Source organism: Ambystoma mexicanum, chromosome 1p, assembly GCF_040938575.1.
Source record: "Ambystoma mexicanum isolate Mex_15411 chromosome 1p, UKY_AmexF1_1, whole genome shotgun sequence".
NCBI lineage: Eukaryota > Metazoa > Chordata > Amphibia > Caudata > Ambystomatidae > Ambystoma > Ambystoma mexicanum.
This window is the reverse complement of record NC_090921.1, coordinates 316,028,431-316,043,688: the sequence shown is the minus strand read 5'-3', so window position 1 is coordinate 316,043,688 and position 15,258 is coordinate 316,028,431. Positions and strand designations below refer to the sequence as shown.

At 44.7% G+C, this 15,258-nt stretch overlaps 1 protein-coding gene across 1 annotated transcript in view; it reads left to right on the top strand.

The window, feature by feature from the left end:
* MISP (mitotic spindle positioning) overlaps positions 1 to 5,174 on the top strand; it is a 234,099-nt gene extending 228,925 nt beyond the window's left edge. Inside the window, exon 11 of the mRNA XM_069647767.1 lies at positions 1,855 to 5,174. Within this exon, the coding sequence (XP_069503868.1) occupies positions 1,855 to 1,956 (102 nt within the window). The 3' untranslated portion in view covers positions 1,957 to 5,174. The remainder of the gene's footprint in view (positions 1 to 1,854) is intronic.
* The last annotated feature ends 10,084 nt before the right edge of the window (positions 5,175 to 15,258 follow it).

The window sequence follows — 15,258 nt, the reverse complement described above, 5'->3', positions numbered from 1 at the left end:
CTAATACAATCAAATGGATTGATTGTCTGTACCCTAGATAAGAGCGCTAAATCCTTCTGGTTCCAAATTATGGATAATCTCCATTTTGAAGTGCCACAGGATTTTATTGGGGTTTAGAGGAATATCCACTGGAGGTAATTCGTCCATTTCTCCTTGGGAAATGCCTCCATATATGTGCTGGATCTATTTCCCCCTAATGTGCTCCGAACTTATAATTTGGTGGAATGGAGAAATAGGTTGCAAATTCTTTATCACCAGTTGTTCTACTTACCACTAAACTTGTACAAGGGAAGCACTTACATGTACATAGGAAGAAGAGATGCTCCCAGCTCAAACCACAATCAAAGGCTACCGAGTAAAGCAAAAAACAACAGAAAGAAAGCACTGACACAATGCCATGTACCCATTCACAGACAGGGAGAACCCAAGTGGACCCTGGCAGGCACTGAATTTTCTCACAAGCGGTCCCAGATGTAGCAGCTTCGAAAAGGTGCAGGAAAAATCACGCAGCACACATGCAGAAATTCAAATGGGGCCGGGCCTAGAAAGCAGCCAATGAAGCAGCTCCCTCAGCTGCCCATTAGCATGCCCAGAAATGACCACCTCAGCAGCAAAATTGACGAAAACGACACACAGCCTAGCACATGGAAACTTACAGGGGAGCAAACTGTAACAGAACATGACCTAGTAGCCTCTTCATGCAGCATCACTATAGACAAGACTCTGGTACCTCCTCCCTGTTACCTTCAGACTTGCTCCATCACTTCTACAGTTCAGAAAAGAGCTCAGGACCCTCCCTTCACCACCCTACTTGAGACTCTGTGATCTGCTCCCCACTGTCTCCCCCACGTTGCTTGTAGATCCCTTGCTGCCAATTGCCCACCCTTGCCATCCCATTAGCTCCCTGCTCCTTTTTTCTCTGCTTCTCAATATATACCCTAATAATAATAATAACCAGCAAGTGAATCATTCAAAGAGGCTCACCAGCAAGTGACTAATTAATAAAGGCTCACCAACAAGTGAATCATTAAAAGAGGCTCAGGCACACTGTGATAATTAAACACCCAGTTAAATGTTGGAAATTTGCATACTCTGAATCCTTACAAAGGTATTTGCTGTGATCACTACTTTCAGTCCCTGTAAATGCATTCCCTTTGTGATCATGTCCACTAAATCCATATAGGGAGGGATGTCCTAATCAACTGTGTATGTAGGGGTGGTTTCTATAATGTAGAAGGTATGGTGCTCCCTGCGGCCACTGAGGTAGGGATAGGCTCTACAGCCGCATAGGCAGAGATGTTCCAGAAAGCTAGGGAGGTGCAGATTTCTTCTTCAGTCAGGCGGATACAGGTGTACTCTGAAGCCACCCAGCTAGGGACATCCTTTCAGCTAACTAGGGAGAGTTATTACTCCAGAAGAAGGTACGTCCTCCACAGCCACATTAAGCAGGGATACCCTGGGAAGGCAAGTAGGAAGAGATGTCCTATATAGCCACTTACGTAGGTAGTTCATCTAGGGATATAATTACAGGCAAGAAAGTAGGGATGTTCACTACAACTATGCAGGGTGAGATGTCCAGGTATGTCCACAAAAACCAGGTTGGTAAGGTCATGGCGTTTTGCGCAGACACTTAGGTACGGATGTTCTATACTGTACATAGAGTACTTCTATGGAAATCAAGGTGAACAGTTGTTTCTGTTTTGCTTGAGGCCTTCATGGCCATTAACAGTGATAATAAGAATATTAGCCCACCAAAAACAAACACTTCGCGACTGATTGTTGAAACCAAAACCAAGGCTCAGCTCCAGGAAGGTGTGAGGCTTCCATTAACCTGTCAATTCCTTACTTTTTCAGATTGTGGAGTCGACTCGGGTGATTCGTCATAAGAATATCCTGGCTTTGCGCTGGGAAGCTGGTCAATATCTGAACACGCCGGGCGACGACTACGATGACTGACGGGCGGTGTGAAGCAGCCCCGGTCTAGGAGGGCAGCCAGGCCCTGATCAGGGCCACTCTCTTCTAGGCTGGACTTGAGGCTGGCGCAAAGCTGTAAATAGCACCGGAATGTAAATGATTTCTGTACAGACCCAAAACACGAATCAGAAAGAATGACCTTCTCTTTTATTCTGACCAGGACTTAAATATAAGTGCATTAGTGTATCAATGACACGTGTAGACAGCAAAACTGAGCTGACCTTTGGCATTTAGACTAAAAACACTTTCTTTAATGGTCCCTGGGAAGCCAATGGTCCGACTACGTTTGCAGGGATATGAGCAGGACAGAAAACGTGTTATGTGACCAGAGAGCGGATCACGCTGGCATCTTCTTTTCAGCCCATACCCAACCATTATCCAGACCCAAACTCGATGCGGTATCTAACAAGGCAGTGGTTCCTGCCACTCGAGAAAAGCTTTCCCCACACATAGGCAAATGATACAGTACATTGAGATGGAGTGCTTGCTCCCTCTCACCAGACACCTGCACACAATGTGTGTCCCTCTGGGCAGGTGTTCTATCTTCCATGGACTCAAGATTTGACCCTATGGGTTGGGTGGCGTCTCCCTCTTCAACACACTATAAGTCCATATGTCACGGTGTGTTTCTCTGACCTGAAAATAGTAAAGGCCCATATAGCAAAGATTCAGTCCATCCCGTCAACACAGTGCATGTCCATACAGCACAGGTGTTACCTGCAATCTGAAGAGACTGCAGGTCCCTACACGGGATTTCCCTTTCTCTCCTCAGTACATTAGGCTTGCTACTGTCCCCTGGGGCAAATGTCCCCTTTCTCATGAACTCAGTGCAGACAACTATGGTGCAGGTGTTTGCTATCTTCCACCTTTCCCCCACTATATAAGGCACCATGGGGTAAAGGGTCTTTTTTTCCTGAACACAGCAATGGTCCCTATAGGAAAGATACTCTCTCCTAACTGATCCCCATCTGGCGAGAAGTCATGTCACTTAAAATGCTCATTATGGGGTTGATTCTTACACTCCAGATCCTGCACCGACTCAATAAGAGTCTGGGTGCCATTGCCTCAAAGTTCTGAGCCTATTTAGCTGCCATAATCAACTGAATGAGCAGCCTTTGGCTGAAGACCAACCGCTGTAACACAGAGATCATGGTCCTGGGGAAACTTGTGGCCTAATGTCATGGGTGACATCTGGATCTCTGTGTCCACACTAAAAACCCTGGTGTGTTTTGCTTGACATAGAGCTATAACTAACCATTCCAGAGCTGCTGGCTCTTCCAACTTCAGGATCTCCCACATCCTTCCATTTGTGCCCAATTCCTTGTGCGGCTCCATAGTGACACCCCTAATTTCTTACTGTTTACAACATGGCACCTCCCTTTATCTTATCGTGGGTCCATTCCTACAAGTAGGTCCGCATAAAGAGACCCGCCTGCTCGGCAAAGCTTCCTGCCATGCTCATCCCTACAGCACAGCTGTGCCTTTCAAGGACTTCAACTATAAGATACTGTCAAATAGTGTACTCCTGGCCCTTCAAGGACTTCAACTATACAGTACTGTCAAATAGTGTACTCCTTTCCCTTCAAGGACTTCAACTATAAGGTACTGTCAAATAGTGTTCTCCTGGCCCTACAAGGACTTCAACTATAAGGTACTGTCAAATAGTGTACTCCTGGCCCTTCAAGGACTTCAACTATACGGTACTGTCAAATAGTGTACTCCTGGCCCTTCACGGACTTCAACTATAAGGTACTGTCAAATAGTGTACTCCTGGCCCTTCAAGGACTTCAACTATAAGGCACTGTCAAATAGTGTACTCCTGGCCCTTCAAAGACTTCAACTATAGGGTACTGTCAAATAGTGTACTCCTGGCCCTTCAAGGACTTCACCTATAGGGTACTGTCAAATAGTGCACTCCTGGCCCTTCAAGGACTTCAACTATAAGGCACTGTCAAATAGTGTACTCCTGGCCCTTCAAGGACTTCAACTATACAGTACTGTCAAATAGTGTACTCCTGGCCCTTCAAGGACTTCAACTATACGGTTCTGTCAAATAGTGTACTCCTGGACCTTCAAGGACTTCAACCATAAGGCACTGTCAAATAGTGTACTCCAGGCCCTTCAGCCTGCCATATGTGGGGCTACCATTTTAATCCAGATGTTGGTACAGAACTGACCAGGGTCTTATCTGCACTTATTTCATCTTCTCCTTCCCTCCCTTTCCCAGAGCAGCACAGGGTGAGAGTACTTACTAGACATACAGAGCGCTGTAACTGCTATTTATGTAAACATACACACCGGGGCGCAAGATGGGCCCACATGGGGAGGGTGTTCTCGTATCTTTGAACATAGTTTTTCTGTGCCCTTCTTAAATATACATCTCACCATACAGCTTCCATTATATTTGCCTCAGTCAAATGGAAAACCAAACGTTTTCTTCTCGTGAGTCAGCAGGAGACAAACCCATAAGTGGAACAGGTCTGGTTCGTTGGGTTCCAAACAACAAACCACAACTTGCTCAAAAGACATAGGGGGTCTACTACCACAATCCTGAAGATGGGTGCCTCTCTTCTATTAACCTCTGGGATCCATGTTCTTTGGACTGAAAGCTCCTCCCTTGAGAGTTGCACACCCCTCCTCACACGCATGTTAAAGAGTGCACTGTGAATGTGCTTCTGCTGTGCAAATCTCACCAAAGGTTGCGTTTTGCGATCTGTAGTCCTGCCTTTTTCATTCTTGAGACATCTGTGAGTCAGGAACACATGAACACAGCCGGACCAGAACTGGATCCTGGTACATGGAGCTGGAGCCTGGACAAAAACATTGTTTTTATTCCGGAATGTGTCCTGGAAACAGAAGAGTGACCATGAGTGTGTGCATTACGGGTTTATGGTGCAGTACCAGATCTTAGGAAGCAGAGGGGCTGAACGGCAGGAGGTTTAGAGTAAAAAGGTGCATAAACTGACGAGACTATAAAAATAGTTATTTGCTGGGCTGGGGTGCTGTGGAAGTTTGTTTGGGGGCAGGAAATTGAGAAGTAACAGGATTTGGGGAATGAGGGACCGTGCATTTATAGCCAGAATGCAGTAGCATATTTCTGACACCCCCAACTTTGATCAGCTCTTGGTATTTCCTTTATTTAATCCACCCAGCTCATGTTTTGTAAATCCTGATTAAAGAAAATGAAAATAAAAATCCTATTTTCTTTTAAGAATGACTTTCTGTTGGTACTGTTTGCCTTCTGTCTCGTCTCGTGCAGAAACAAGAGAAATACTAACACTCCCTATATCACTGCCCCAATTTTGAACAGAGGAATAAGCTAAAGTTTCAAAGGGAGGAAAAAGGCCAACAAGCACCTCACCCTTCAACAATTACTACCCGGCGAGGGACAATCCGATTGTTTCAAGCAGTCTGATTGGCCCTCGCCGGGTCGTTACCCGGCTGGGAAAGACTTACCGGCAGCAACAGATCTGAACTCTGCGTAACGCAGTGTTCTTTTGATTTCTTCCTCAGGCCACTATGGAAAGGGAGAAGAGACTATGTCTAGTCCCTTTGCACCGATCCATGGCGGCCATGTTTTTTCACATATCTTTTCAATGGTCGCCATGGAAGGGGAGAAGGGACTATCTGTAGTTCCTTCTCCCCTTCCATGGTGGCCATTTTGTTTGTTTGCTTTTTTCACTTTACCTAGCAATGGCTGTCATGGAGAGGAAGAAGGGACTATGGGCCTCATTACACGGATGGCGTTAGGGATTTACCGGTACTGGTAAAATACCGGTACCGGTAAATCCCTACCGCCTTACTACGAGGTCCCTTTGCGGGTTGGGGGATTTAACGCCTGCTTTTTGCAGGTGTTAAAATCCAACCCGCTAAGGGACCTCGGAGCTAATTACGGCACCGCAAAATTGCAGTGCCGTAATTAGCGCCTTCCCCATTCCCATAGAGCCCTATGGGGCAGAAATGGGAATGGGGAAGGGCAATGGCGGAAGGGGGATTTACCGCCCCTCCAACCTTGGAATGGGGCGGTAAATCCCCTTTCCGCCAAGGCGGTGCCGGTATTTTACCGGCATGAGCCATGGCGCTAATTGCGCCATGGCTCACCGCCTTCCGTGTAATGAGGCCCTATGTGTAGTCCCGTCTCCTTCCATGGTGGCAATTTTGTTAGTTTTTTTCTTTACTTTTCAATGGGCACCATGGAAAGGGAGAAGGTACTACATTTAGTCCCTCTATCCTTTAGATGAGGACCTTGGATGTTACCTGGCAAAAACAATGACATTAAGTGCAGAATATGGAGTTGTAATGACTGCAAGTCACATGTGCAAATTCCAATAAGATTGCTCCAATTGTGTTTTCACAACTTGTTTTTCTGGAATTGACATTTGGAACCTATGTGATGCAGGTTACACAAACACATCTGTGGTGCAAGCATATTAATCCCTATAATGGCCCTTTCCTGTCACGTGCTTTATAAACTAGAACATGTCTTTCATTGTAGCTAACCTGCCTTTCTCTGGTTTGGGTACAAGCTCGTCTGGGGAAGGGGCACCATTGCCTTTGCAACAAAAATGAGCTCTCAGTCCCTTTCCCAGTATTTCACGTTCAGCCAACCCCATCATCTCTGTTTATTAGCCTGCTGGCATGGATGAGTCATTCCTATCCACACCCATTCTGCCATTTGTTTTGTAGATGATGACATCCAGGCCTACCCAGCCTTTACGTGTATGCCACTTGCAGACTCACAATTCTGTTATCTTGATTTCTAACCACATTGTTTCTAATCATTACGCCCGGTGTAGCATGCAAACGCATCCGTTCAGACTTACCAATGGGAGAGTTTGCAAATGTATGTTTATTTTTCAAAGCTGCAATGTGAACATACACCATCCTTTGTGGTCATTGATTGGATCAAAGTACATTTGGAGATTTTATTAACTGGAAGCTTTTGTTTCATACCTTGGTTTGTCAGCCTAGCTTAGAACCATGCATCACTAAAGCAGAGCCAAACCTTCTGTCTGATTGGAATCAATCTTCTTTTTTTATCAGCCTTAGCCAGAGCTCAACACATCTGGAAAGCTTAATTTTACAGACCTCTATTTTAGGGCCTACTTGAATCTCTCCTCGCTATGCATGTGTCTTTTTTATTTTCAATGTATTTATTGTATGCATCATGGCATTAAATCACTTGCACAAGAATAGCAACTACGGCTTTGATAAATATGCAATATAATCCCCCAGAAAATTTTCATACTTGATATATACAACAATATAATCTTGCACAAAGTTTTTACTTTAGTGCTGTCTAGAAAGACATGCTAGTACACATGCGATGACACACCAGCTACTGCAAACCTATTAAAAAAGAAGGCCCAAAACTCTCAAAATCCTCTGCTGGCTTGCTGTTGTTGTGCATCGAGCCTTAGCCTGCATGGGCTTTTGACAGACAGCAAACAGTTGGTCGGTTCCTTCATGCTGGCAGTGCTAGCACGAACACCATGTGGAAGCCTGTAGTCTATTTTTAGCACAGGCTGCATTCTTCCCGGCAGCGAGCTTGCTTCTACCGTGCTTTAAGATTTTAGAACTGCATAGGATTTAATATTTACAAATGTATTCAGCTAATAGTTATTTGCACCTTATAGTTAAATAACTGCCTTCTTTTTAATGCCTTCCCATGTCTGTGTATATGATTATATTTGTATGAGAGAGCTTTCCCAGTGCCCCCCTTAACCCTGGTCCATTGTAGTGCCTAGAAGAAGTCAAAAGAGGTCTTGCCTAATTCTCAAGCGCTTGGGGGTGCGGGTAGACACTAGCTCCTTCCCAACATTCACACCTTTCGTTACTTCTACAGTAACAAACTCATGCCCACTCAACATATCAACAACCCCAGAAATATTAGTTTGAGTTTAGCTGTTTATTGTATGGCAAAGTGTTTTAGATCCCCCACTTGATACCATCATCTATGCACTTTTAGGAGCTATGTTGACACAACATATTGGTACATGCAGAAGAGGACCAAGAAGAATACGATAACAGACACCAATATTTTTACTGCAACCCCCAGCTATGAGAGGCCCCAATCAAATGCAAGTGATAGCCAACCTGTGTTCTGAACTCCACCTTCTTTCTTCATTTGAATACCTAGATTGTGCACCACCTCGATGAAGTGGGATAGTGAACCATTCTCAGCATCCTCTGGGGTTACAAAAGTGCAGCAGCTGCTTCCCAGCTTTTTATGGCTGTTAGCAAATCTAGCATGTAGTAGTTCTGCATCATCATGAGTCTCAATGCACAGAGCTCTACGTTGATGGCGTTGAACCCATTTTCTGTGTCATTGGCCAGCTGGACTAGCTCCTATCGGACTATCTTCACCCACTTGGCATTAGCAGTTGCTTGTACCCTAGGAACCAAAAAAGATGAAAGGAAAGTCTCTGCTGAGCTAAAAAGTCGATATTCGTCAGGTGAGCAGTGTGCAAGAGTCCTTTGAGGCATAGTTTGATCTCTTCTTTCTTCCCCACTGTTGAAATTGTCCTTTTTCTGGCAGCATATCAAATTTTTGTGTGATCTGCAAGTTTATTTCTGCTTCTTTAGGTTCTGGAGTGGCTGTTGGCACCTTGACAAGAATGTCATGTCCCTTCAGGTGTTCTTCCGGAATTACTAGTACCACTCAGTGCAGGGAGGCCAGTGAACACTTGCCCCTCTAAGAGGATTGGAGTTGTAAGTAGGCTTGTCAGCCACAAACCCAGTAGTAATCCATCACCACTGCCGTACCTTTCATCATATCGGGGATCACAAGAGTGTGGTTGCACTAGATGTGTGCACCAACAGGAACATTCCTTCATTACTAAAATAAAGTTCATAGTCTATGTCTCTATGTATTCACATTGGCTTCTTCATTGTTGCAATCCTTGTCAACCTTGTGATGTATTGGGACCATATTTGCCCACACATTGGGCCTCATTACGACCCTGGCGGAATGGGTTAACGGGTGCCGCAAATGGATGCAGACCTGTTAAACCCATTCCAGCTGATTACGAGGTCCCCTCGGGGGACCCGGTAAGGATGTCTGGTAAAACCAGGCGTCGTTACCAGGTCCCACGAGGGGACCAGGGAGCTAACAACGGGCCGGTCGTAATCGCCCGTTGTTAGCTCCCTGCACCCATTCTCATTGAGCCCTATGAGGGCTCAAATGGGAATGGGGAAGGTCTTGGCCCGGGTTCCCTGAGGGTGGAATTACCGGGCCCTCCAAACTCGGAATGGCCCGGTAATTCCCCATTCAGGGAACCTGGACCCGGACCCAGTTTTGGTGGCAACCATGCCGCCAATAGCGGCATGGCTACCGCCAAAGCCGTAATGAGGCCCATAGTCTCTACTTGGGCTATTGTTTCTTTGCTGTACTCGATCAGTCCATTTGCCAGGCACGTCACTGTGGTGCCCTGCCATTTGTCGTTGACATGTGAGTTACCACCCAAGGAAAAATATGGTACTTGTAGACACTGGCAGTATTTCGTATTGCCATTGCATAATGCTGGGTCTAGATCAATGCACTTCAACTGTACACTGTGTGCCTGGAATGTCTCCTTTATCCTACATATTGCAAGATGTACCAGGCACTGTGCCTCTGTAATTGGGACTGGATGAGGAACTAAAACCTTAGGAGCCCCTGATGCATGCAGGATAAGTGCACACACGTAACAGCTTTCATTGATCACATTCCTTCCTGCAGGCAAGATATTGGAGTACCAGCTGATGGATGATTCTGAGTATTCAATGTCAGAAATGGCATCAAAGCCCAACCCCTTATATAAATCATACGTTATTCATACTACTTGTTTTATTCATCTAAGGAAACTTGTAGGTGTGGCTGGCAAAAAGTGAGACATTGATTCTTTATAGACATATTCATGCTAGTATTATTTTCCAATTGTCAATCTCCCCTTTATATGGCCAACCCATATAGCAGACATACCTTCATACACTCCAACAACTGCGACCAGTGTCACACAAAACAATATAATACTAAAAATAATTCCTAGAACAAATGACATTAAGTTTAACCTTATCCCTACATAACAGAGAGGTTTGAACACGTCAGTCAGGCATCCTTGCTCATCCCTGGAGAGGAGAAAAAAGGCTATCAAGAAAGAGAGTAAGAGAGATAGACAGAGAGAGAGAGAGAGAGAGAGAGAGATGGTGAGGGGTGGGGGAGGGGAGGAAACCCTTTTACCACCAGGGCTGACGGGGTTCTGGAACTGCACATTTTGAAAAATCAACAAAATTGAAAAAAAGATAAAAAATAAAAGAACAAAAAAAACAACAAAGAAAAGAATGACAAAAGAAAAATCAGTTGTGTGCCACTGCACAACACCCTGGCATGGATCCTTTACCTATATCTTTACTCTGGTGTTCAGCTTTGCCTTGTTTCAGGTACTTGGACATCCAAGAGATGCACCCAATATCTTAAGTCCTTTACGCGGATAGCGAGAGGAGTACAGAACACCATCTCATATGGACCTTGAAACCTGGGGCTGATTAGCTCCCCAGGTAATTATCGTCCAGTTGTAATGTGGGCAATGCTTTGTATATGGGCAGTGCCGTGTATGGAACTGTGGTCTCGCTTTCTACAGGGGTGGTCACTATTTCTCCCCCAATTACTGTGCACCACTAGTGACCCTGTGTGCCTCAATCCCGTCTCCTGGTCAATTGTTGGGAAAATAAATAAAACTCCTATGTATAATACGGAGCTGCTAAAACAGGGGCCGTGCAAATAGCTTCTTTCAAGTACTCAAATTGTCTAGTCATTTCTTCAGTCCATTCCAATTTACAACTTGTTGTCTTCTGTCTGAGACTTTGTAACAGCGGCCTTGTGCAGGCTGCAGAATCTAGAATCAATGCCCTACAATATTTACATACGGCCAAAAATTTCTGCATTTCCTTGACATTACTGGGCCTAGGGGTGGCATGCACTGCCGCCCCTCTATCTGCTAATATTTCTTTCCCGTTTGCAGAAATAAGTTTTCCCAAGTATAGTAACTCCTGTTGGCAGTATTGTAGCTTCTTTTTCTCTGCCTTGTACCCTTTGAGAACCAACAATAGCAAGAATGCAATAGAATTCCTCCTACACTGATGTCCATTTTCACTACATGCCAGCAGATAATCCACATACTGGATGATTATGCTAGGCACCTGCATATTCACCAAGTCAGCATGCAGTACTCTATTGAAAATACTTGGACTTTCACAGTACCCTTGAAGCAATCTTGTGTGCTCAAAGTGCCGTTGACCATGCGTAAATGCAGTGAGATACCATGAATCAGGATGAAGTGGGATTGAGAAGAGCGCATTCTTCAGACCCACCACTGTGAAGTATGTCGCTGTCTTGGGAATGCTAAATAGGATTGTTCCCGGATTTGGAACTATCGGAAACTCCTTCTGCACCACGTCATTAAGAGGACGTAGATTTGGATAATCCTCCAACTACCCCCTGTTGCTTTCTTGACTGGGTATTTGGGCGTATTAAACAGGGACATGGATGGCACAATGATCCCTTGCTCTAATAGAGCTTGAATGGTGCATTTTATTCTTTCCTCTGCATCCCTTGACAACGGGTACTGCCGCATCCTCCGGAGTACTGCTCCTGACTTCAATGTACTATGTACTGGGCTCACATCTCTCAGTAACCCAACATCATGTGGATTAACAGGCCACAATTGTGCTGTCACATATCACATGTCCTCCTTAAAAAATAAAGACGGGGTCACCACTGCCAGAAGGGAGCAGTGTACCTTCCTATACTGCACTGTGATATCACAGGGATGCAGATTTCAAAAATAATCTCCCCATTTTGCTCACTGTCCTCAAATAACTCATCAGTCATTTCCTTCAATTTTACTGTCGGGTCCACACATAGAACTGTGCGCCACTCACACCCATCCTGGTCTGTTCCAATCAGGACTACTCTTTTGTGTGACACTACTAGTCCTTGAAAATCTAATGACAATATTGTCCCTGTCACCATCTTAGGTGGCACAGTGGGTCGTAAAAATAAAATCTGTGGGCACTCGCCAACATTTTGTCTCAATTTGAGGTACTGATTTTGCTAGTACCTTGATACCATAGACAAATATGCCTTGGACCACAGGAACCCCACGGACTACTGACTCTCTTGCCATTGCATTGATTATTACCATTGCTCGAGCTACACACATCCCTGGAGTGGAACACACTAGCCCTTGATCTGTGAAGGATATAGTTACATTTAGTTTACTGAGCATATCCCTACCCAACAAGTTTACAGGGGGAACTCTCTGAATATAACAAGGAAGCTCGTACTACCTTCCCTCCCATTTTTATATCCAGCTCCTCAATTTATGGAACCATAGAAATAGCCCCAGAGAATCCTTGCGTATCAAGAGTTTTACCTGATTATGGAAAGTTCCTCTCCATAATGCATGATTTAGTTGCACCTGAATCTACCATAAATATAAATTGCCTGTTTCCTATTTCCACCTCCACCAAGGGCTCCTCTTTAGGGTGTGCGGTTGCCAATAGGATTGGACACGCAAGTGCTCTCTGTGGCTGTCCTAATCAGAATATGTATTTTTCCCAGGGAATGAAAAATGGCCACCCCTCACCAATGGCGCCTGTTCCCCCTGGTATCCTGTTGAACTGTGTTCCCTCACCCTGCTGCGGTTGTTGCCCACATTGCCCTTGCTGTCAGCCCCATAGAGAACTGATTTTGACCCCCTCCTCAAATTGCTATTGTCCCATTCCTTGAGGCCCTTGGAATCCCTGCCCTAGAGGTGATGGCCCATAATTAAATCCCATCCCAGGCATGTTTGTGCATTCTCTTGCTAAATGCCCCATCTCCTGCAATACCCGCAGTGTGATGTCCCAAACCTCCTCCCCGGGGCCCTATCCCCCCAAAGCCTCCTGCTCTTGTACCTCAAAATCCTCCCTTCCCCTTGGTGATCCTTCATACTACCACTGTGGGTTGGGGTACTGTCACCCCACCCCATTGTCCCTGTCCTCCTTCGCCCCATAGTGCTGCAATTGTGGCAATCATAAATTGTTGAGTGTCTCCTGTCCTTTCTCCCTGAGCAGGTGTCATCACCGGTGCTTGGATGACAACCTTATTTAGTTTCTTTTCCACTAGTTTTGCCTCATCCGTTTGCAGCTTCTGGGCTGTCTCCCTTTCCTGCTCCTTGATTCTTTTACAGTGGTGGACTATTATACTTTGAATCTCTGACCACCCTTTGGCTTCAATTCCCACAATTTTATCTAGTGCCTTCTGGACCTCTTTTGGTAATCCCCTCTTTACAATAAAATAGAAAAATGGTACTTAATGGTCCCATTGCCCTCCTGTCACAACTCTCCACATTTCCTGTAACTTAAGAATAAACCTAACTGGGTCCTCATCATCATCCATTGTGCACTGCATTAAATAATGTAAGTCAGGGGTATCTGGACACATCATTTGTAGGGCATCCCAAACCCTTGCCCTTACTTCATTAAAGGCTGCTCCATCATGTTCATTATCTGCAAGACTTATCGCAGGGTACCCAGCTATTGTGCATATGTCCCCAGCCTGGTCCCCAACTATGGCAACTAGTAAACTCTCAAGGTCTCCTAGTTCTAAGGCTACCCGTGCTGTTTGTTTTTCAAATTCATAGATCCATTTACTGGCTCTAGCTGTAAGCTGGGGGAGAGCTTTCATAAAATATGTTTTGTCCATTTGAAGCCATGGCACATACTGCGTTATCCCTACTCCTTTATGTATAAGAGGCATCTGCATGTCTATTTTGTTTTCTACCCCTTTTTTTAGTATTCTTCTGATCTTATACTATCACCATTAATTTGGATCTATTTCTTAGTCTATCTCCCCTCACTGCCTCTTGTGGCGGGGACGGGCTTCTCAATGCTTCCTCTCCTTGATCTCTTTCTTGCCCTGCTTCTTCATTATTTCTGCCACCTTGATCTTCCCATTCATTTTCCCTTGCTTGTTCTACTTCTTGTCCCAGGACTGACTCCATACCCTCTCCCCATCATCGTTTTTCAACACAAATATTTCTTATTGCTCCCCGGTTGAATATAACCAAAACATCTCCTGACTTCCAAACCCCTATTTACTGCACTGGTACCCTTATTTCTGGTGATACTTCTTCAGGTTCTTGTAACCTGACTAACCTTTACTGCAACGCTCTTAACTCATTGTTTATATCTGCTTGTGATCCCCCATGGCTAAAATGATGCTATGGGCATGTCAGCGCTTGAGGGTGGATTATATGGAGGTGGAGGTGCAAAAGCTCTTGAGTCGCCTCCCCCTAGTTGATAATCCTGTTGTTGACACTCGCTCAACTACTGGAGGCGTATAGACTGGATCTGTATACCCTACTGCAGCTTTAAGTATTACAGGGTATATCCCCTTACATTGGATCTCTTTTTCATCTTCCTGATCTTTCATATCCTCGAATAACCGCCAGAGATCTCAAATCCATTTTCTTTTTTGGAATTTTTGAATTTTTTCCCTTTGTATTTTATTTATTTATTGATTAATTTATTTTGACATTTATAAGAAGTACTTAGCCCAGAGGCATCAAGGCGCACAGCTTAAGTAGATTGTTACAGTCTATTGCTGTTATAGCTGAACGGTTTTGTGATACAGGTTGTTTAGGTATTGTTACACAGTTGCAAGGTGTTATTGGTGCTACATAACAGTGGCATAGTTTATGTTACTTACAGACAATTAAGTTCATATGGCAGATAAAGACATGTATACAGCCAGTTCAGATTGTAGTGTGTAAGCATGGAGAATACCTGCTAGTCTGTTCTCCCTATTGTGAGCCTAAGCTGAATAGTCTAGTTTTAAGAATTTTTCGGAATGCCCACAAGGAGGGATTTTACTGCTAAAAAGATGGACATTTCTTCTAGCATGTTTCTGTTATGGGAGCCCTTCTCTGGCCAGGAGCAGGACATCCCCCCTACCTTTGTTTCCACTACCCATTGTTTGTGTTATTTATCTATCCTGTCACAATACAGTGGGAGGACCCTATGCATGTGTTTCACTTTAGACTTTACTGCTATGCTGCGCATGCTGCTGCTTGTTACACAAAAATGCAGATCAACCCACTTTTTCGCCACCCCTTTTTATTGTCTTCCACTTTGTTTTCACACACACCACGACTCATCCACCTTCCTTCCTTTTTTACCACAAAAGACAGCAAGAGAAAATATACAAAAATAATGTACTTAAATTCAGGCCCATTCCCAGCCACTACTTACTTTCCTTAT